This window comes from Callorhinus ursinus, unplaced genomic scaffold, assembly GCF_003265705.2.
Source record: "Callorhinus ursinus isolate GAN/ISIS: 27379988/994484 unplaced genomic scaffold, GSC_fseal_2.0 scaffold9, whole genome shotgun sequence".
Classification (NCBI taxonomy): Eukaryota; Metazoa; Chordata; class Mammalia; order Carnivora; family Otariidae; genus Callorhinus; species Callorhinus ursinus.
In genome coordinates, this window is record NW_027397071.1 from 46,847,580 (window position 1) to 46,872,574 (window position 24,995).

General features: G+C 35.8%; 1 protein-coding gene across 8 annotated transcripts in view; it reads right to left on the bottom strand.

The window, feature by feature from the left end:
- The window catches only part of MIER1 (MIER1 transcriptional regulator), a 62,406-nt gene that overhangs the window by 2,745 nt on the left and 34,666 nt on the right, over window positions 1-24,995 (bottom strand). For all 8 annotated transcript variants that reach the window (XR_012379413.1, XM_025871786.2, XM_073896570.1 and 5 more), the window contains 6 exons: window positions 22,257-22,329; window positions 11,660-11,811; window positions 10,634-10,715; window positions 9,441-9,535; window positions 6,692-6,819; window positions 2,265-2,404 (listed from right to left, as the gene is read on the bottom strand). Coding sequence is in view for 7 of the 8 variants with exons in the window: in XM_025871786.2 (XP_025727571.2) it covers window positions 2,265-2,404; window positions 6,692-6,819; window positions 9,441-9,535; window positions 10,634-10,715; window positions 11,660-11,811; window positions 22,257-22,329 (670 nt within the window). In the remaining variant the exon portion in view is untranslated. The remainder of the gene's footprint in view (window positions 1-2,264; window positions 2,405-6,691; window positions 6,820-9,440; window positions 9,536-10,633; window positions 10,716-11,659; window positions 11,812-22,256; window positions 22,330-24,995) is intronic.

Sequence of the window (24,995 nt, forward strand, 5' to 3'; positions counted from 1 at the left end):
GTGTACATATGGTCTGGTCTGAACTCTAGCTCTATTTACTAACTGTGTCACCCTGGGCAAAAGTTACTTACATTCTTTGTACCTCAGTTTCATCACATATACAATAAGGGTAATAAGAGACTTACCTTACAGGCTTGCTATGAAAATTAAGTAAGTTAATGAATATAAAGAATTAAGAGAACAGATTCTGGCATATATTAGGAGCATGTTGGTGTTATGTAACAACAAATGAGCACTGGGTCCCGTAGTCTAAATAAGCTAAATTAAAGCAAAGATACACACAGATTAGCAAAATGGTAATAACTTTCTAAAACTATATAAAAAAAAATTGACATTTGTTAGAAGCTTGAGTTTTCTACTGCCATATAAAATGACATGACTTTTATTCTTAATGTAAGTAAACCCATGGGTATTGTGCTTTAAGGGTAAAGATCACACACTGTATTTATCTAAATAGATTTAAATAATCTGTCATAATGTTAAAAAAGTAATGCTTGCACTGTCCAAACATACATTTGAAAGTCATAAAAGCAAACACCAATTCCTCCATAACAGGTGAGAAAAGAATTATTTACTACAAGTTACAGTAAAAAAGGCACGTTAGAGTTGACTGCAAAATGAACTAGACATTTTGGATACTTAATGTAAATATAGAATGTGCCACTGGAGATAAATTTTAATTATTAAATAATTAAGGATAAAGGATGAGCCTCAAATATTACATTTTGGCCAAAGAAAATATTCTGTTTCCCCAACTCAAAAGTACACTCAAATCATAAATGCATACGGGGATTATGCACCATGATGCAGAAGAAATGATACTGTTATAGTAAGCCCAAAGAGCTATGTGACCACCGTGAGTAGGTAAAAAATAAGATTTCAAGACACTAAGCCCCTTACAAAAGAAATAAAATTGCACTGGAGAATTCCTTTCCTTGAAAAACCTGGGAATCTTGATTATGGGTACCTAGGTGAATGGCTTCTGAGATACTGAATAATTTATAAGTAATTTATAAACACTTCCTTAGGTTAACTGCATATTCTCATCAAATGGTTAAAAAAGAAAACAAAAAAAACAATTTGGTATCATGAGCACACAGGGAAAGTAGTATCAACTGTATGCGTCTCTGAGCTTCTTGCCTTAGTTGTAAGGTCTGACTCTTAGCTTCTTATTCTGTTTCAGGATAGCATTCAATATGCCCTCAAACCTGTTTAGAACCAAAAAATGGCTGCTTAGCCCTCTTTTTTGTTTGTTTGGCTTGTTCTTAGGGGGAAGTAGTGAAGGAACAGAGAGGGGTCATCAAATGAACAAAGTATATTCACTCCAGCAGTGCCAGTGTGAGACCAAAGGTCACAATAAGGGATAATCATTCAGTATTGTTCTAATTTCTGTTGGGGAGCTTAGCTCTCCACTGGCCCTCCTCTAAGACTGTTATATCAGAATGCAGGTGCAGAACTTACCTCCAATCCACTAGTTTCCTCTTTTAGAGGAGTGAAAGGCTTTATTAGTCTCTGCTTGGCAACTGTCTTACTTAGGAAGACCATTTTAATTAAAGCAGAAATCAAAATAATTCTCTGACTAGGTCTTACCAGCACAATGATCCTTGGTCCACTGTATATTTTAAACAAGAACATTACCTGAACCTCAAACATAATGGAATGTCATTTTCCTTCTTTCTCAGAGATAAAAATAGAAATGTTTCTGTACAGTTTTAATACAGAGCCTGACACATGCTTTATCTTTTCTCATCCTTCACAGTTACTACGCTTTCAGAGAGAAAACTATTCAAAACCGTGCCCTTGTTACCTACTTCTTTTCACCAAATGCTTAAAGCACTTTCCTGATAAAGTGTTACAGCTTTCAAAGTATTTCATAAATACCTGTGTACTTCTGAGGTGAAATGGCTAAATGGCTGGTGTTTTGCTCTAAGAGTTAACAAGAAAATTCTATCCAAGCATCCCAACTGATTAAGAAAATCATTGCTACTCAAAAAGAATTCCTTAAAAGAAATGGTCACTATTGATGGTTTATTTTTATTAAACTTGTTTTTAGTGATGTCAATAGGAATTCTTTCCAAGTTGTATTGTGTTAGTATGTATGTATGCTGTTTATTATGTATATTCGTTCTGTGGGTATTTATAATTACTATTTTTACAACTTCTGCATTGGAAGTTTAATACAAACCAAAACTGAATTGCCTGGGCTACTAAAAGAAAAGTGCCCTTCATCATGAACAAACCAAAGTACTTCTCTAGTTGCTTACCATTCTGATTACTATTGCTGATAGTGCCATCTTCTTTCTCAGACTGGCTGTTACTACTGTTTGAGGCAGTTGGGGGAGGGGACGGTGCTCGACTAGAGGCAGCACTTTCACTTTCATCTAGAAGACGATCCATATAATCCCTTAAAATTAAGTGAAATAAAAGTTACTTTCTTATATTAAAAAAAGCTGAAAATTAAAATTGAGGTTAAATTTAGAAGGCTTTATTAAATATGTCCTAATTTTCACTTACATTCATTCCAGTGCCTCATCTACCCCACCAGGATCTGAACATTTAAATGGAAAGCTCCTTTTGGTTACATGTTTGTTGGAAAAATGTATAAGGGCTTTAAGCTAGCAAATTTTAGATACCTATAGGAAGTTTTAAAACTTTTAAAACTATAGGCAAGTGCTCAGAGTGGCCCAATTAAAATCAGTGGTTCTGTAAGTGAAGAGACGGATGGTACCAATCAGAAGTACAGAACAATTTCTGCACAAAGAAAGACTGAAATTTTAAAGCTCCTAACGACTATGTGATGGCTATAGCAACACCTGGAAGACAAATCAGGGCCTACCAGTGAATCACTTCCCTGAACTTTCCTGGGTATCTTCTGTTATTACCTTTCTGCTAGATCTGAGCCATAAAAGGCTAAATTCCTGAGCTTATCTGCTGGCTTTGTCTGCCAGCATACCATTAGAGGTGAACTCACTTCTTCCCTAAGTTATTCCTGAACTATATGGCATGGGAGGACAGCTGTATTAAGTGACTTTGGGTTGGGGTTAGAAGAGCTGGGCTAAAATACTTATCTCTGAGGTTTAGTGTCTTTACCTAGAACATCATGTATGTATCTACCACACAGAGTTGTTGCACAAGACGTGTGCAGGGAAGTGTTTTTGTAAACTATGAAGCGCTAGTAAGTCATTAGAATAAAGGTCAGCAAACTATGGCTTGTGGGCTGGTCACCAGTTTTGTGAATAGTATTTTGATGGGACATAGCCACATCCACTCATTTACATAGTATCTATGACTGCTTTTGTACAACAGCAGAGCTGGGTGGTTGCAAGAGAACCAAAGGCCCGCAAAGCCAAAAATATTTACTCTAGCTCTTTAGGGAGAAACTCTGCTGATACCAGTGCTGGACTCATGCCCCAAAGGCAGGAATTTTAATCTTTTTGTTCACCACTGCAGCACCTGTGCCTAAGTAGTGCATGGCACAAAATAGAAGCTCAAAAAAAAAAAAAAAAAAAACCATAAAGCCATTACTTTAAAATTCCCTCAGAATAATTGTAATAGAAATACTAAGACAAATCCTTAGAATTTCTGAACAGGTAAGTAAGAATGTGTGTAAGAAGGAAACAGTGGAAAGGCTTAGGATTTTACTGAAAGTGTGGCAATAGTCTACAACAGACTATTAACTGTAGCTATAATATCAAACTACATGATCACACTGTCCCCTGGGATATGAGGATATAATAAATATAGGGACTTGAAGCTTTCAACAGTCTGAGGTACAAAACACATATCAAAGAAATGTATATAACCATGAGCTAATCAATTTACCATTCTAGGCCTCATTTTCCTTGCCTTTGAATAGAATTAAATGGTGTTTTAGTCCCCCCTCCAGCTTTATGCCATTTATCATAATTCCAGAACAATTATGTAACAAATTTGAAGCACATGGAAATACAAATGAGTATGAATGCAAAGGAATTTCAGAGGCTAGGACTAATAAGAACAGATGATACATGATGAGGAATTGTTGGAAATAAATTTGGTATGGTAGGGATGGATAATGGAGGATGTGAAAAGCCAAGCAAAGGAAGCTAGAATTGACTAGATACTGCAATGATACTGTAAAAGAATTATCATTTCTTAAGGATTAATGGCATCCACAATGAGTAAGGAAGAAGAGTCAGGTGGGCCATCCAGGAGGTCGGAGTAGCATTCAGATAACCAGAGTTAAGATGGGTTAACTTTTACTTTAAAAAAAAAAAAAAATTATTTGCAAGGCTGTTACAGTAAAAGTCTCTAATTCGCATCTGGCTACCAGTTCTTCCAGGTATTAACTAGAGAAAATCTGCAGGAAGATCTTTGCAAAGGTTGTTTATAAGGCATAAAAATGGCAAATGTGCTTCATTCTGGTGAACAAATGGAAGGTAAAAATGTAACAGAAAAATGAACAAATAACTTTCAGGACAATGTGCTCTAACTATGGATTTTGACTAAAAAAGGAAGATGAAAAAACTCAAATTTCTGTCTTATAACAATAACAATGTTTTGTGCACTGGAAGTGCAACTAAAAACAGGAGGAGGTCCTGAAAGCAAACTGAAAAGAATCTCCATGTTTATAGAAAACCACAATTTCTCCCTGTTTGGGCAATAATTATAGTCTGGTCACAGCTTCTTACAGAAGATGTAGCACAGCTAAAAGGGATAAATAGGAATAAAACATTACAGTTCTGTCAGTTAAAAAAAAACAACAAAACTTTATGAAATACCTACAGGGGACATAACTGAAGCCTACAAAAACCACCATATTCTCGCCTAGGGGGACAAAAACCCATTTGTTCACTTCCTACCATTATACCAGGGGACCACTGTAAAAATCTTAAAGCATGAAAAAAGAGATAATATGGGATTACTTTTAACTGCAGCTACTCCACCTACTGAATACTTAACCTTAAGAGGAATCAAGGTTACAGATATAAGGATCTTCAAAAAGTTTCCAGAAGCTATGGAGAGATTATTAGAGAAACTCAAATGTTTGGCAGCACATCCCTACCTAACCTGTTGAGCTTGACAGCACAGAGGACCAACTAAGCCAGCCCACAACACTTCCCTTGGTGATGCTTTCTGAAAGAGAAAACTGGATGAACCATGGGTCTGACCCAGCATGGCAATTCTTATGTTCTTACTGCTGGTGACGACAGATTGCCTGTAGTTCGTGTGTGAACATTATTTCTGAAATGGGTGAAAAAAATGAAAGATGTTACTATTGCTTTTCCCTATAGAATAGCTTGAAAACTGACTATTTTAAGATATACTCTGAAGACTAGACCGCTGTATCTAGTTCTGCATCATTATACCTCAATATTACCAATAAATCACCAAGAAAAAAATTAACTATAAATTTATAACATTAAGCAATTAGATAAAATTTGGAACACTATGTATGAAATTCTACTCTAGCCATCATGAGCTTTGAATAATGGGGGATGAGGCACAGAGTCCAATGTCCCATGATTTCCAGGGGCAATCATACCCATTTATTCCCTTTTAGATAATTCTGCTTTGGATTTTAGAGTGTTTAATTCTCCAGGGAAGTGACCAGCAGAGACACCTGTAAATGAACATGACCAAGAAACAGTCTAGCCTAGGAGTTTGCAAAGCACAGTCAAATATGCATATAAGCACTTCTTTCAAAGGCAGTTATTTGGCCCACCCTAAGAACTTTATTGGTACACACTGATCAAATGAAGTTACAACCTAGCATTATTTTTATTCTGTAAACAGCAGGAAATAATCAAGGATAGAATGGTAAAGTTTAATTCCAGCATTTTAGAGCAACTCAACGAGAGACAAAAGGTTCATTCAATACTCTATGTACTTAAGTAACAAATTACCAGTGGCAGCAGGGACAGTTTTTTTTCCAAAGCTAGACTGAATGAGGCTAAGAGATTTGGTGCATGGTGACTGGTACAGGCATACAAGGCATTTTGCATGAAGACTACATATAATAACAACTCATACTCCCGATTTCACTGGGAGTAAGCTAAAGTTGCAGGACTAATGATTAAATATTTCTGTTAGGGGAAAGGTTTCAGGAAATCTGGGAAAAGGGAAGTCACCATGGACATGTTCTCTCCTCTTTAAAAAACTTGGTAACAAGAAAATGAAATTTGACCTGATTTATTATCTCTATGTCTTTTCCCTTTTATATCATCTATACCCAAATCTTATTTTGGTTCCTGAGATCAAAAGTAGACGGGACAAAGAAAAATACTAATTTCCATTCCTTTTTAAAGGGCCTCTATTAGGCATACCGTATAGCTTTTGAAAAGAGTCTTTTTCCTATTCTCACTGTGCTCACAGTATTATTAGATTAAAACTACGTGCTTATACTGAATGGAACAGAAATTAACAAAAACATGCTTTAACAACTGTTATGATCCATTTCCTTTCCTGGAAACATACTCTAGTATTTGCTTTGAGGTATTTATTGTCTCAAGCAATATGAATTGTAGTTTATGTTTTGTAAGACACTGATAAGTCTAAATGCCCTATGAAAATATGTCTGTAAGTGGATAAATTTAAACTATTGTAAACTTTTATCCTACTGGAAAATGAAGATACTAAAAATTACAATTTTCTCAAGAAAAAATTCAATAGCAAAAATATATATATGACTCAACAGAAAAAATAAACTCACGTTACACCAGGATGAAGATTATATTTCTTTTTTCCAAACCGTGTTTGCTGAGCAAAGAAATCGTAACGTTCAGATTTTTTCCACATATAATAGAATGCTACACATTCACCAACTGACCTTGTTCGAACCTATAAGAAACAAAACACTTGTTTTTAAGAATCATCTCTTCCTTAAAGAAGTTATTTCATGAAAAATATTTGAAGTCTGAAAATAAATTTGTATGTACCTTACGTAATATATAATACATTGTATAAAATACAACACTGCAGCAGCTTTGTTAAAAGCTACTCTTTCCAAACTCCCATTGAGAGAAATAATACACTGGCAACAAATCTTCAGATATTCAGCATTACGCTTTTTAAAAAACTATCATCTTAATTTACTATAAACACTCCTCTATTGAAAATATCTGGAAGTGGTATCTGAGCTAAAATTGTTATAAACAGTTTGCAAATACTTTTACTCACAGGGTACCTAGGGAGTCTACCTTTAAATTCCCATTTAAAAGATTCTCTTAGTAGTCCACCAGTGACCCAGACTCAGTTATTTTATTGTCTAGAAAGGCTGAGAATATTCCACAGTGAGCTGAAAAGTATTATAATAATGCCAATTCTCATTTGTTGTTCACTAAGTTACTCCAGTAACTGTGCTCTATTTGTGTGAATAAATGATTCCCCTTCCATAAACGTTCAGCACCAATGGAACTGGCAAATGATGTGGACAACTTCCCTCTTTTTGCTACTTGGCTTGGAGAGCTGTGGTAGGGTTGATATATATAATAAAGTACTGGGAGTTTAAAAGAAAAAAGCTACTATCTGCATGAGTGTTGGGATGTAAGACCATATTGCTTTAAACCCATAAACCCATAAATTTCTAATCCTGAAGTAGGTATCCTATAGGACTGATTGCACCTAAAGTCAATTTGATGATCTCCTCATTTCACTACCTGACATACATTTTTCTTTCTTCCCTTATGCTTGCACTTTACAAATTTGGCCCATCTTGCTCTAAGACTGAAAGCTATCAATGCTTTTTTTTTTTTTTTTAATAATCTCAAGCTCTTTTTCTGCCTCCTTTAGAATCTAATTTCTATACAGACATAAGCCAAGTCAACTGTACTTTACTGAAAGCAAAAATTGGAAATAAATTCTTACTCCCTAAAAAAAAGGGATTCCTTGGGGCTGCTAGCTATCATACTAGCTTATCACTCCAGGAGTCCCCTCCATAGATAATCCAGCATGGTTTGGTTAATATAGTGTTTTAATCCAAGCAGGAATGCTAGAAAACTCTCATCCCAAAATGTTGCTCCATTCAACCATGAAACAATTTATTTTTTTGTTTTTCACAATCAGAAACATACATGTCCAGGCATTACTATAATGCACTCCTTTCACAGAATATTCCCTATGCTGGAGGTAATCAGATGATTTGGACACAACATTAAGGGGTAGGATCCATTTTTGACACCAATTCTAAGACTCAAAATTTATTAGTAGTTGTGTCTGATGTCAAATACCAAAATGCAACAAGATAATCAAGAATAAACTAGTTAGGGGCACCTGGGTGGCTCAGCTGACTGAACATCCGACTCTTGATTTCAGCTCAGCTCATGATCTCAGGGTTGTGGGATCAAGCACCATGTCAAGCTCCGCACTGGATGTGGAGCCTGCTTAAGATTCTCTCTTCTCCCCCACCCCTACTCTCGCTCTCTCAAAATAAACAAATAAACTAGTTAATGCACAACAAAATTAAGAAAAATAAACTCACAGGATTTATAAGCAACTATTTACAGAACATAAAATATTCAAACAAATTAAGTGGACACCAATCACATCCAGAAGTATAAAAAGAAGAATGTGGTGACAGACTATTTAGAACTCAATCAACACCATCCTAGACAAGCCATCACTCGAAACTTAGATGCCATCTTTAAGGAAACATGTAAAGCCACACTCCTTGTCATTTCTTTTTGCTAAAAATGTGATATTTTTATAAACCGAGAAATTAGTTCATTTCCTCCATTTAAACTCTGAGATTTTAATTTTGCACATCCTAATTTCCCACAGAAACAACACATTTTTCTATTCCATATAATTGTATAGTTCCTATTAAAAATCTAACCTGATTTTATTTTTAAGAGAATTAAACCTAAAAATAAATCTGGAAGTAATTATGAAGTTCTTTTGGGTATACGCTGACACTGTAAAATTGGTATTAATATGGAATAAATGAATCATGTTAAATAAAATTGTCAAATTATAAAATTATAATGTATAATAAAGCTAATTTATTGAGATATTCTTCTGGAAAATTAAATTTTAATTAAAGCCAATTTAAATATTAAGTATCTGATTTTAGACTTAAATAAATGTAGAGATATTTTAATTGTAAATAACGTCATGTTAAAAACATTTTAAAGTTTCAAATTATTTGTAACACCAGTCCTTTAAAAAATCTGTCACAAGTTTGTGGAAAAAAGCCTTAAGTAATTACACTGTATACACACATCCACCCAGAAGTTGATTAACATTTCTGCAAATCAGTCCAAACTTAAAGGCTCCTAATATCATGCACTGAAAACAGTCACTGCTAAACAGATCCCAGAAAATCTAGGCAAGTTTATAATTCCCTAAAAATCAATACATTAAAACATTACAGAACTGTTAACATTTGAAAGTAATAAAGATATAAGATGATCTGGGTTAACTAATTATCTTTTTATAAAAAAGAAAACATTACCATTACTTACTTTATTAGCCTGAATCAAATGAAAATCCTTTCCATAGGCCTTTAGCCCTTGTTCAAAATTTCTACACTCTTCTTCTGTCCAAACAGATAATTCCTCTGACAAAATGAGGGAGAAAACTATTAAAGCAATTTTCCCCTAATACTGCATAAATAGTTATAAATAAAAATGTAAATAACGATAAGGGAAGTATTTTACTCCTGAGCTCTATTATTGATGGCTGCGAAGGATGAAGTGACAAAAATTCTGTATTTAATAAAATTTTGGATGATTTGGTCCCTAATTCTTCAACTTTACCTTGGACCACTTTCTCCTTTACGACCTAACTATACTAGCCACCTTTCAATTCCTTAAATTCACTATGTTCTTTCTCACTTTAGATTTTGTGATGCTGTTCCCTTTGTCTAGAATCATTTTCTGCCTCACCCCCTTTTCACCTAATTTGTTTACATTCTAGCAAAAATACCACTTTGTTCTATAAACTTTGCCTAACAGCCTCTTTCCCCAAATTAGGTTAAGTCCTACTGCAATAAATTTGAAGTATACCCTCTAATTCTCCTTGGAAGAACTCATAACTATTTTTCAGCTTCCCTACCTAGCCTCTAAGCACCGTGAGGGCAGGACTCTGTTTACAATTATGTCCTCAGAACTTAGCAGGTCCTCCAATTTTTGTTGAATGAATAAGTATCTTGTTTGCTATGTTATGTTATATAATAGTGTTCTTAGTGAAGCAGGGTAGGAGCCAGTTTAGAGTAAAAAAACTGGATTTATTTTAGTTATGACTTCACTGCTTATAAATTATGTTTGCCCCAGCAAAGGTACTTCAGTTCAGAGACCTCAGTCTCATCATTTTTGAAAGTAACAACTGTCACACTCCAGAGTTCATAGGGCTATTATTAACAAGATCAAATAAGAAAATATTTAATAAAAATGCCTTGAAATTGAAAGGCATTATGTATTTTTATTTTAATTGCCTTATTTTCCCATAAAGAACAGCCTTAATCCCATTTCCCATAATGCTTGTGTAATATACAAGTTATTTAACAAGTTACAAGTTACTTATTATTCAGCAAATATTTACTGATTTCAGAAAGATCAGTATTATTATTAAACTTAGGATATACCTACGTAGACTGAAGATCTTAAGCTTATTTTCTGCTAAGTCATGAAAACAAAAATGCATTATTTACGTTTACCTCTAGCCGCTTTTACATTAAATCTTAATCTTCTCAATGCTTCTTCTGTGTCAAAATTGCATTTAACCAACTCATATAATGCCTAGAAAAATAAAAGGCGTCAGTATGTGACCCAGACTATGAAAAGTTCAAGGCTACAATTTCTTAAAAAAGTAAAAGCTTTTCCTGAATCCAGTATTTCTTTTCATCATTTCTGGAAGACAAATAATTCTAGTGAATGAAACACAGAGAGCACTAAAGAACAACAAATTCAATCCTGATAATTAACACTTCTAAATGCTTAAAAACAGGATAAGCAAATACTCTAACTTGGAAGCCATAGTACCTGAGAAACTTAAAAATGAAAAAAACTTTTATAAAATTCACAAAATCCTTCTTTTTGGCTTTTTGTGGTTCCTATTCCAATTTAAAACAAATCAGAAAGAAAAGCATTGATGAAAAAAGGTTAAAAAAAAAAAAAGATAATGCTGTTTTTAGGTTCACAGTAGGCACTGGTCTACTATATCCCTGATAACTTCATTCCAGGTATATATTCCCTAGTTGATGATATCTATACATTCTTAGGGATATCCAAAGGAACTTCAAAAATCCTAATAAGAAGTATATACAGGCAAAATGAGATACCATTTTTATTTTAGCTGAAATCATACTAATGAAGCGAGCGTGTACGCTAGTTTTTTCAGATTCCCTGTGATGACAGTATAGGAATTTTGGTGGCTAGAATAACAGTGAATGTGACAGCATTTACATCTATAAATGTAAATATATAAAAATATATATGGTTAATTTAATTTGGGAAAACTTTTATTTCTGTTTTAAAACTGAACTATATAGTATAGAACTGTATTACATTAGCTCCAGGTGTACAACATCATGACTGGACAACTGTACACATTACGCTATGCTCACCACAGGGGTCACCATACAAGGCTATCACAATACCACTGACTATATTCCCTATGCTGTACCTTTCCTCCCCATGACTTACTCATTCCATAATGAAACAGTTACTTCTTACTCATATACCTGTTCATTGTCTTTTATGTGAGATCCTTCAGGAATTGCTTCTACACCTTTCTCATCACCTGTTCTTCTAGATGCATCCTTAAGAAATACAATCACTTTATCTTCCGGTAAGTACTCAGGGTCCCACAGGAGCTGATCATCATTTTCATACACTAAAGTAGTAAAACATAATGTTAAAAAAAAATGCCAAAAATTGTTCAAGTTTGTGTTAAACCACTCTCACTGACCAAATAACTCACACTTAGGAGCCAAAATGTTGATTATCGAGAGGTAAAATGTGGTCCTAGTATTTGTCTAACTTTGTTCTTGGACCATATTTATAGCCTAAGTGATTTAAGCAATCTGAACAGAGAAATACCATTTGATAGCTCTTTCACAGCAAAGCTAAGATGACTTAGCTTGAGTTTACCAAGTCCAAGCTCTCTTCGTTTGAAAAGCACCACCACCTCTTACTATCTGTATGACCTTGGGCAAGTTACTTCCCTGCTCTCTGCCTCATCTGCAAAATTGGGATAACACTATCATATACAGGGTTGTAAAGATTTAAAGCACTGTGGAACAATTCTGGCACATATTAAGGTTCAATGGATGCTAGCTAAAATTATTAATTTTTGAAATAGGAGGTCTAAAGGAATGTGCACCAAATGTCAACATGGTTTATTTCTTGGTGGTTAAGATTTGGGATCATTTTTCTTACTTTCATATATTTTTCTATGAAGCTTAAAAATGCATTATAATGAACATAAATCATTTTCATAAAACAAGAGTCTTTCTTAAAAAAAGCATTTAGCTTTCATCAGAATTTCCATTAGAACAAGATTAAAGCCTCAGTGCCATCACAATTTTAAAAGTGAAAGGAAAGGAGGAAAGCCTAAGATGAAAGCCTTGTGCAATTCCAAATGACAGGTAGATGGAAATGTAGACAATATTAAGGAATACTCACAAGACAGAAAAAATACCAGAAATGTGGCACCATTGCAGCTAGGGGAAGAAAAGGTTTCAAGGAGTACTAGACTGGTTAAATGCTGTTAAATGGCCAGTATGAAAACTGAAACAGGTACGCTGGCTTTACTAACAAGGAGGGGAATGTTTCAAGAGCTGTTTTTGTGCAGAGATGGACGCCCAGGCCACACTGGAGATGACTGAAGAGTAAATGGAAGGGGAAGAAAGAAAGGAGAGAATTCTTGAAAAGTTCGGTTGTAAGAGAGAACATGGGGGTAGCAGCCAGTGAGGAAGTATAGTTGAAGAAAGTTTCTGGTTTTGTTGGGTTTTTAAACACAGGAGACAATGATTTAAATGCCAATAGGAAAGAGCCAGCTGAAGAAAAACTGTGAATTTAAGAGATAGAGGATAACAGTGTCAAAGTTCTTTGTGTTATAAAAAAGGAATTAGCAGCTAATTAAGCATCTCCAGTGTATCAGGCACTACGTTAGGTGTTTTCATATAAATTATCTTGTCTCACACTCCACCCCAACTACACACATACACTTTAAAATATCCTTCTACCTTTCTGTTCCCCAAAATAAATACTCTTCAAAGTACAAGGACAGAGGGAAAGATGGCAGAGGAGTAGGGGACCCTGTTCCAACCTGTCCCTTGAATTGAGCTGGATACCCACCAGACCACTCTGAACACCCACGAAATCAGCCTGAGATGTAAGAAGATATATCTGGATCTCTACAAACAGAATATCGCAGGCAGTTGCTTTCGACGTATGAACTGGGGAGCCATAATTCCCCAGGCACATATCCGAAGATAAACGGAAGGGGGAGGGAGCTGTGGGGATCCTACACCGCCAGTGAGCAGTAGCCTCCTGTGCTGGGGACGGGGCACAGACTCACAGATTGGTAGCGGCGGGGAAAGGACTTCAGGGCAGCCCCCGGGGTGGAAACCTGGAGCGGCGGGGTCACGCACATGAACTGGGGGCAGCTGGTGGTTTTAGAAGCACAAAGGGCAGAGACATGCCCCGACCTGGAGACGAGGACTGGGAGTGCTGGGGAGGGGCTCACACCCCAGGACGCTGCAGTTTATAGCAGCACAGACAGAAACAGAGAATGTGGCCTGGAAAGCTCAATGAAGAAGACTGTGATCTCTCTGTTCTGAGGCAGACGGAAATGGTCTCTTCTGCTCTCTCAGAAGAGATGCAGAAAGCCACCAAGGAAAGCCACCAGAGAACAAAAGCCCCCAAAAACGAGTTTTCACTGAGCCCATCCCCCTCCACAGCATGGCAGGGCAACTCTGCCCAAACAGCGCTGTCTGAGTAACAGTGCAGTAGGCCCCTCCCCCAGAAGACAGGCTGGGAGAACAAGAGGCCAACAACACTAAGGTCCCTATAAGACAGGGGCATCTTGCTTGGGTTGTGGTCAATAATCTGGACTCTGTACATTGCCTCCACCACCCCTCAACAGAAGGACTAGGAGGAGGAACCCTCAAAATAGGAAAGATTCAGAGACTGTGACTTCTGCCACAGATTTACAAATGGATACAGATATAACCAAGATGTCGGAAATGGACTTCAGGGTAACAGTTATGAAGACAATAGCTAGAATGGAGAAACTGATTAATAGCAACATAGAGTCTCTAAGGGCAGAAATGAAAGCTGAACTGGCAGAATTTAAAAATGCAATCTAATCTAGATACTCTGTTAGGGTAAACAAGGCAGAAGAACGAATTAGTGATCTAGAAGACCAATTGATAGACAAGAAGGGAAAAGAGGCAGCTTGGGAGAAACAGCTCAAAATCCATGAAAACAGAATCAGAGAAGTAAGTGACACCATGAAATGTTCCAATGTCAGAATTATTGGGATCCCTGAGGAGGTGAAGAGAGAGGAATAGAAGATATATTTGAGCAAATCGTAGCTGAGAACTTCCCTAATCTGGGGAATGAAACTGACAACCTGAATAGGCCAATAACCAGTAATGAGATAGAAGGAGTGACCAAAAACCTCCTAAAAAACAAGAGCCCAGGGCCTGATGGATTCCCTGGGGAATTCTCCCAAACATTCAAAGAAATAATACTATTCTCCTGAAGCTGTTTCAAAAAAACAGAAACAGAAGGAAAGCTTCCAGACTCATTCTATGAGGCCAGCATTACCTTAATCCCCAAACTAGGCAAAGACCCCATCAAATCGGAGAATTTCAGACCAATATCCCTGATCAGTATGGATTCCAAAATTCTCCACAAAATCCTAGCTAATAGGATCCAACAATACATTAAAAGGATCATCCACCACAGCCAAGTGGGATTTATCCACGGATGCAAGGGTGGTTCAACATTCGCAATTAATGTGATAGAACACATTAATAAGAGGAGGGAGAAGAACCATATGGTCCTCTCAACTGATGCAGAAAAAGCATCTGACAAAATATAGCATCCTTTCCTGATTAAAACTCTTCAGAGTATAGGGATAGAGGGAACATTCCTCAAGTTCATAAAATCCATCTATGAAAAACCCACAGCGAATATCATCCTCAATGGGGAAAAGCTGAGAGCCTTTCCCTTAAGATCAGGAACATGACAAGGATGCCCACTCTCGCCACTATTGTTCAATATAGTACTAGAAGCCCTAGCAACAGCAATCAGACAACAAAAAGAAATAAAAGGTATTCAAACTGGCAAAGAAGAAGTCAAACTCTCTCTTTGCAGATAACATGATACTTTATGTGGAAAATCCAAGACTCCACCCCCAAATTACTAAAACTCATACAGCAATTCAGTAATGTGGCAGGATACAAAATCAATACACAGAAATCAGCTGCTTTCTTATCTCAAACTAACAATGCAACTGTATAAAGAGAAATTAGAGAATCAATTCAATTTACAAAGCACCAAAAACCGTAAGATACCTTGGAATAAACCTAACCAAAGAGGTAAAGGATCTATACTCTAGGAACTACAGAACACTCATGAAAGAAACTGAAAACACAAAAAGATGGAAAAACATTCCATGCTCATGGATCAGAAGAATAAACATCGTTAAAATGTCTATGCTACCCAGAGCAATCTATACCTTCAATGCCAACCCGATCAAAATTCCAATGACATTTTTCAAAGTGCTGGAACAAACAATCCTAAAATTTGTATGGAATCAGAAAAGACCCCGAATCGCCAAGGAAATGTTGAAAAAGAAAAACAAAGCTGGGGGCATCACGTTGTCCAATTTCAAGCTATATTACAAAACTGTGATCACCAAGACAGCATGGTACTGGCACAAAAACAGACATATAGACCAATGGAACAGAATAGAGAGCCCAGAAATGGACCCTCAACTCTATGGTCAAATAATCTTCGACAAAGCAGGAAAAAATATGCAATGGAAAAAAGACAGTCTCTTCAATAAATGGTGCTGGGAAAATTGGACAGCCACATGCAGAAGAATTAAACTCGACCATTCTCTAACACCATACACAAATATAAACTCAAAATGGATAAAGACCTCAATGTGAGACAGGAATCCATCAAAATCCTAGAGGAGAACATAGGCAGTAACCTCTTGACATAGACCACAGCAACTTCTTTCAAGATACATCTCCAAAGGCAAGTGGAACAAAAGCAAAAATGAACTTCTGGGACTTCATCAGGATAAAAAGCTTCTGCACAGCAAAGGAAACAGTCAACAAAACAAAGAGGCAACCCAAAGAATGGGAGACAATATTTGCAAATGACACTACAAAGGGCTGATATCCAAGATCTATAAAGAACTTCTCAAACTCAACACCCAAAAAACAAATAAGTCAAAAAATGGGCAGAAGATATGAACAGACACTTCTCCAGAGAAGACATACAAATGGCTAACAGACACATGAAAAAATGTTTATCATCATTAGCCATCAGGGAAATTCAAATCAAAACCACACTGAGATAACACCTTACACACCAGTAAGAATGGCAAAAATTGACAAAGCAAGAAACAGCGAATGTTGGAGAGGTTGTGGAGAAAGGGGAACCCTCTTACACTGTCGGTGGGAATGCAAATTGGTACAGCAACTTTGGAAAACAGTCTGGACATTCCTCAAAAAATTAAAAATAGAGCTACCCTATGACCCAGCAATTGCTCTACTGGGTATTTACCCCAAAGGCACAGATGTAGTGAAAAGAAGGGCCATATGCACCCCAATGTTCATAGCAGCAATGTCCACAATAGCCAAACTGTGGAAGAGCAGAGATGCCCTTCAACAGATGAATGGATAAAGATGATGTGGTCCATATATACAATGGAATATTATTTAGCCATCAGAAAGGATGAATACCCAATTTTTACATCAACATGGATGGGACTGGAGGAGATTATGCTAAGTGAAATAAGCAGAGAAAGTCAATCATATGGTTTTTCACTTATTTGTGGAACATAAGGAATAGAATGAAGGACATTAGGAGAAGGAAGGGAAAAATGAAGGGGGGGAAATCGGAGGGGGAGATGAACCATGAGAGACTATGGACTCTGAGAAACAAACTGAGGGCTTTAGAGGGGAGGGGGAAGGGGGAATGGGTTAGCCCAGTGATGGGTATATTAAGGAGGGCACGTATTGCATGGAGCACTGGGTGTTATACGAAAATAATGAATCATGGAACACTACATCAAAAACTAATGAGGTACTGTATGGTGACTAACATAATAAAACAAAAAAAGAAAAAAAGTACAAGGACAATCTAGAAAATCTTCTGTAGTAAACCTCATCCCTTTTCTAACCTGCTGGTACAATCCTCGTCAAACTCTAAATTGTAAATATAATAAAACTGCCATGATAAAGTGAATCTGGATACACTACTGATTTTTGTTCTCTGCTTAGCCTCTCTTCACCGAAGGGGGGAGACTACAGTTTTTATGTTCTTGAGACTGATGGGTAGAGGGTGGACAAGGCCTTACAAGGAAGCCTTAAGAAACATGGAAGGTGGGTCCCTGAGTCCTCAGTGTTGTCCCACTTAAATATCCCTATATTGGACTTAGGAAACCTGGAAGATATTTCTGGAATTATTCTGTAGGTTTCAGATAGCCACAGGATACAGATATCCTATTTAAGCTAAGTACACAAACATCAGCAGATGGCGCCAAATGACAAGCCAGACCCCTAGAATTATGACAAGACAACCAGACAGGCTGACCCTGAGAATACACCTCATTTTATACAATTACAACATACTGAAAAATAACCCTGGATGAGAACAATTAGCATTTCCACAAAGAATAAACCACACTGCCTTTACTGGTTTCAGAAAGAGATCAAATTATTTTCCACTTAAGTTTCACTCTAAATAAAATACGAATTTTGACTGTGCTCTAAATAAAACAGGCAACACAGTTGATTTTTATTAAGTGTCTGTTGTAGAACAACTAAATGCCAAGAAATCAGAATATCAGAACACCACCACTATGGTAAAATACACTAAACTACAGAAGACAAAGAACATCTAATGAAGAGAAAAGCTCTATAAAAGCAACCAAAAAAACAAATACCCTTTATTATAATTACATAAAATGACTTGAACATGATGGATTTCAAAAGATCATAATCACTGAAGTGTAGTAACATCCTCTGAAACTACTGCTTTCTAAATGAATTACAAAGCCTAAATATTAGAATCTTTAAAAAGCAAAAACAAATATATGATGGTGGATACAATTTACGTGATTATAAATATGTGAGCGTTCAGAAGACAGGAGCGCGCAGGTTAGCTAGGGAAGTGCTTACTATGGCATTTTAAGTAACATATGAAGCTTGTCAAATAAGCAAAACGGGTTGTCAAAATAATTCAACAAAGTTCACTAGATGTGTGTGTGTGGGGGGGACTAATGTAGAAAGCTGAGAAACCACCACCAAAAACCACAAACTTCTGCAATCTGGGAAATTAATTCCCAGTGAATAACTTTGTATTTGTTAACTTTCAGTTTTAGTAAAAAAAAAAAAAAAAAAAAAAAAGTGTTATTCTATTTTTAATGCCCAAGTAAAAATTCAATCTAATCAATATATTATGAGGATGAAAATGCAGATCTGTAATCAGCTATGGTGTAACAATGAGGTTTACAACAAAAATTCCCACAGTCTTAAAAGGTCACATTATCATTAATAACCTACATTTTAAGTTGTCCTGCTGAGCTTTTCCTACGTATAAGCTGTATGAACTGCCTTTTCAACATTATCATCATCAACTAAGGATAACGCATGCATATGTTTTCAGTAAGTAACTTAAGAATCAGTAATTTGTCAAGTGTTCCTTAGAAACGACAATTTACATGGTCCTTTGCTATTCACTGCTTCCTAATTCCTAGCCATCATTTCCTTACTCTAAAACTCCGTCATGCAAGCATGAAAATTCGACCGGGAAATACCTTAGCTCCTTTCTCTTGACCTTCATCCCTATAGGTAGCCCAACTAATTCTCAATCAATCTAGTCCAGAGTTCTCAACTTCAGCAGTACTGACACTTTGGGCAGATCTTAGCTTGGGGGGGGGGCTCTTTTTGATCTAGGATGTTTATCAGCATTATATTCAGTCTTATCACAAAAGCTGCAGTGTTCAGTTTAGTACATGAAAGAAACAAAACACACACGGAACTGAAAAATCATGCTTTTCATCTACTCAACACTTTCTTTGGGAATTAAATCCTTTCCATCTGTTCTGAGTGGGGCTGACACCCTGAAGCCCCGAGAACAGATAAATGAGCCAAGGCAAGCCAGAACACTCACTCTTCTCTCTGGTCACAGTAATTACTTCTGGCTGAGTATGACTCAAGCTAAGTCAATAGAGGTTCTCTCTAGGACTTGTGCTGGAGCAAAGGTGGATGCCGAAGTTCTCATTTTTGTTGGTTCTCTAGCTACAAGGACAGTGTAAAGTCAAGCCAGGAGCTCCCAGTAGCCATCTTAGCTTGTCTGGCAATAAAGAGATCGGAAAGGGGAGGAGGGACAGATGATATAATAATAACCCCCAAATCCAGTTATATCTGAAGCCACCCAGAACCTTCCAGTTAAGCAACAGACTCTTTTTTGCTGAAGCTAACTGAACTGGATTTTTGCCATTTGTAAGTAAAACAGCATAAACTGGTGCTTTCTGAAAATCTGAATAATAAAACCTAAATAATGGGTAAGATTAATCATCCATTGAACATTAAGGCCTCTCACTGAGCACTTACTATGTGCCAGACACTATGTGGTTAAAGCTACACCTAAAAATATAACATGTAAATCCTCATGACAGGCTCTGTAAATAAATGCTCTTTTATAGCTATTTTATAGAGGAGAAAAGGAAGTTAAGTAAACATGTTCAAGGCCAAATGCCTATGTACTGATCAAAGTTTAATGACTCCATATCAGTTCTGTTAACATTATTCTGCACCTACCTAATAACTCAGCCACCAAATGTTTACTGAGTACCTATGTAACAGAATCATACTAGGTATTAAGGATACAAAAATGAATAAAGAAATGATTATAATATACTGTGCTGAGTATGTGCTAATTTACAAAAATTTATGAAAACGTTAATTGTGTAGTTGAGATTGTGTAATAAAGTTCAAAGGAAAAGGACTCAAATACAACTGTAACAAATCTTGTTTATATAATTGTTTGAAAAAGAAGTGATAACTGATGAGGAATATATAAGCTGCATGGAGTCTAGTAAAAAAGAAATCAGATATCAGAGAGAAAAAAATTTATCAATGTCTTTCCAGGATACTCAGTAATAGGGTTTCCTTGTATCAATGAAAAAATTCTAATCCATTTGTGTCAAATAATTCCTACAGTGAAGGTATAAAGTGTATTAGTTTTGTGGCATTTTTATCAAAATCCCTCAAACCAAATGCTCTCCCTTTTGAATGTGTGCTCACCAAACCAGCGAAAAATACCTTGCAAACTTTATCCTTTAAGGGAAAGAATGCACTAATCATCAGTATCCCTTTAACAGTTGTTTTCCAATGGTGTAGTTTACATAAGTTTCACATGAGTTTGGTTTGTGTGCACCACCGTAAGTGGTGACAAATTCTGGGTATCATGACAAAAGTCTGAATTCCTAGAAATATAAAACTGAGGAAAGTCCCTCTACCACAGTGGCCCCTCCAATGCAGTATCAGCCTGCTAAATCTAGTCTGATCCTCACACAATCTAAAATGCTTAAGTTTACATGGTGAGAAAGCTTCATAGATCACACCTTTCCTGAAAAAAAATATTATGTATAATTGCTTTCTAAAATTATAATCAAACTGAAAGCAACAAACCAAAATTTAAAACAGTGAAAATCAGAGATCTTGATTATTTACTTACTGTGATATCTGACAATACAAACATAAAAAAACGTATTAAGAGGTAAGTAAAACTACCTTTAGCTCTAACACTAACCTGCCACATATAAAACCAAGATATTTTCCTACCCACCTACAAAATACAAAATTTTCTAAGATAGACACTATTATTTTTCAGTCAAAACTTTTAGAAAATTTCATAAATTAGAACTAATGTCTAACTTTTGGTTCTTTAGTGGGAGCAAGAACTTAATGGTGAACATGTGCTAATCATTGTACAGCATATAAGCGAAGCATAATATTTAAAATTCAATTACAAAAATAAATACAAATGACAATGGTTCACTTATTTTTGCACACAATTACACTATAATGACAAAACATATACAGAGAATTTCACTATATAACAAAGTCACTCCATATTGATACCTTTAGTGTTCCTCTATATTGCAGGAATTAACTTGAAAGTGAGCACAAGTTATTACTGGTGTGTTAAAACATTTTTGCATCACTAGAATTTACTGGCCTGTGGTGTTCCCTTAACTGCCTCTATTTACTGCTTCCCTGAAAGCAGGTACAAACTTAATATATAAAGGAAGTTTTTGGAGAGACTACTAAAAGGGAAACAAAAGAATTCTACAACTCTGAAAGGCTCTGCATATGTAAACTGAAATGTGAAGAAGACAACTGAAATAAATGAAGAAAGATTTCTAGCACTGAGTGATCTCATACTACACATAAACTCATTAAAAACACACACAGAAAATTCTTTCTGGACCTCACCCAAAGGGAATAATCTGAAACAGACTTAAGTCCTCAAGTATTTTATGTTACTGGAAGTTTAAGTATGACTTACCTTACTATTTTTAGATAAAATGATGGCAAAATTATGTAAAATATAAATATAGAAGTTGTTTTATAACAACTTTATAACAAGTTGAAGAAATTATTTTACAAATAAATATCAAAGTACTCAATTTTAGTAATATTAAAAGTTTCAACACTTAAAGTAAGCTTTTTATATCATTGTTTACTTGAGTTTTTTTAAACCTAACAGCTTCTCTTGACATAAAGTAACCTTTTAAATTTAAATTATACAGGTTATAAAAGGGTATATTTAAAATATGAAAAAAAATAAAAAGCTGGGATGTTTTATGTATCAAAAAGGCATTCATTTTTTTCTTTCTAGATTTCTATGGACAAACTGAACAAACAGTAAACATATTTCTTCTTACAGAAATAATGAAGAGTCCTCTTTCATCAATCAGTGGGGTAACAAACTGTCATGATCTTATTCCATTATAAAGTAACAGTTCATCACTTCAAAAGCATGAATGCAAGCTGTATAACTTTATTAATAACCCACCTTTTTCATTTTCTTTGTATCTACAAATGCCAACTGGAATCTCTGCTTGAAACATGGAGCCCACCATAATCTCCTATTTAAAAATAACATGACACATTAGTAAGATCTAGTAACACAGATTTTATATCCATTTTCTAGCTTTATCATCTTCCTGGGTAAACTTGTTCATGGTTTCTCTGTCATAAAAGACACAACCAATTAACTACCTCAGAGGAGTATTGTGAGGATGAATGAGTTAATAATAGATAAGAGCTTGGATATGATTGGATGAAAACGTTAGTAATAATGGGGTATAGTGCAATATACACAATGAATACAAACTCTACTTCAAAATATGGAGAAAAAGAAATAAAAATGAATTCTTATAATTCAATTAATAAGATAACTGCAAACACCCTGAAAAACAGAAAATGAAATTCGGGTACTTTAAGATATTTATAGTCTAAACTATGGACAATGGGTCAGCATCATCAAAGTCACCTGGGAAATTGTTAGAAATGTAAATGCTCAGGTTCTACCTGAGACCTACTGAACCAGAAACTCTGGGGATAGGACTCAGCAAGTAGTGTTTCAACAAGCTGTTGGGTGATTCCAACATACACTTCAGTCTGAGAACCACAGAGCTGAGGTAAAGAAAGTAACAAAAAGGGTTTGTATAAAGCTCAGTAGAGGCGAAATAGATGAAACTCCAAATGGATAAGCAGGTTAGTGCCTGATCTTCACAAAACAATGCAAAATGAAAAAAGTAACCTCCCCGAAACATAACTAAATTTTATTTTAGGAAATGTGGTCATCAAATCTATATAGTCAAATCACAGATCAGAGGAAACTGGCTGTTCAGAAAGATAATGAGATCACCATTGATGAGATATTACAAAACAGAGGGACCAAGATTACACTGACCCTCCTTTATCTGGTGGCTAAATGTTAAGAATAAATTTACTGCATTTTCAAAATGAAGATGTAGGCAGGAAAGGTACAAGTTTAAGGTAACAGTTTAACAGTTTAAATAACAGTTGAGGGTCGCCTGGGTGGTGCAGTCAGTTAGGCATCCGACTCTTAAGGTTTCGGTTCAGGTTGCGATCTCAGGGTCGTGAGATCGAGCCCCGTTGTCAGGCTCTGCCCAGAGACTGCTTGAGATTCTCTCTCCCTCTGCTCCTCCAGGCCGTGTGCTCTCTCTCTCAAATTAATTAATTCATTAATTAAAAAATAACAGTTTAAATAATTCTTAGGATTTGAAAAGTTCCTCTCTCCTTTTTGTCAATCTGACAGTAGGATCTCATTTTATCTAGTATAACTCCAAAGACATCCTTTCTACGTAATTAATTTATTGCTACAACTATAAAAGAAAACCAGTCAATTTTCTAAAAAGAATATCACAAATTCTCCCTACTCTTACAGGAGAACTCTCTCTCTTTCACTACAAAAAAAAGAGTACCCTACCATCACTTCTTGTGCCTCTTTTTACTCACCAATGCCTACTAGACAATAGACCAGTCATCAACCCTCCCTGTCTGAGGCACTTCTAAAAATATAGATACCTGGATCCATTCCAGACCAGTTAAATTAGAATCTCTGGAAGAAGGCCCTGGTAATCAGGACTTAAAAGTTCTCCAAGTGATTCTCACATGGAAGCAGGCTTGAGAGCTTCCGGACTAGTATAAAGATAAGATGCTTCCTTTTTCCTATTGAGTTTAGAACACTTCTTTTTACCTGCTGATTTGTTCTGTAGGGAAGGGAAGGGAAACAGCAATTAGGAGTATTATGTACCAAGTGTCATACGTATAATTTTCATTAAATCCTCACCAACTTCGACAAGGCTAAAATTTTTATTCCTGTATCATACCTGAGATGACACTCAAAAAAATTAATTTCCTCAGAAATGCACTATTAGTAAATTCTGAGGCTACAACCTGGACTCAAATTTGATTTCAAAGCTGTCTCCTCTACCCCAGTTTCTAGAAAAATTCAGTATCTTACAAGCCTTAGAAGATGAATCTGAATCTTGACAATTTTTACTACAACAAAATCATACTAAAACAAACAGTCTGGATTTACTGTGGCCTGTTTTATTAAATAATTTTCCTGGGAAGGGAATAGTCCCCCATGTTCTCCCTCCTCTGAGCTTCTGTTCCTTCATTAAAAATAATAATTCAACACTTACTCCAATATTCTCTTGTACACTTCAGACACAAAAACAATTTAAGTTGAAGAGAAAGTTTATGAGAACAGCTTAAAAGGTATATAAACTTGAATATATGGTTAGAAAGTAACAGTTGAAGGTAACTTCTAAGGTTTTTAGCTTTTTTCCTAATTTCTGCATGGTGTAGGAATCAGAAAAAAACTGGAGTAAAGAACGTTTGCCCAAATGGGCATAAATAGTGGATAACTCTGTGATCCTTGTTTTTAGTCTTTAGCCTCATCATTCATTCATCATTCACTCAAATTAATTAACACACACTGCACTGAGCTAACCTTCCCTCCTTACCACTCTAACCCACACCTTCCTTTACCATTCTAACACACTGAGAGATGTCTCTCTTTTATTTTTTGTCTATACATATTTTTAAAAATTTAAATTCAATTAATTAACATATAATGTATTACTGGTTTCAGAGGTAGAGGTCAGTGATTCATGAGCTGCATATAACATGCTCATTTTATCACGTGCCCTCCTTAATGTTCATCACCTAGTTACCCCATCCCCTCACCTTCCTTCCCTCCAGCAACCCTCAGTTT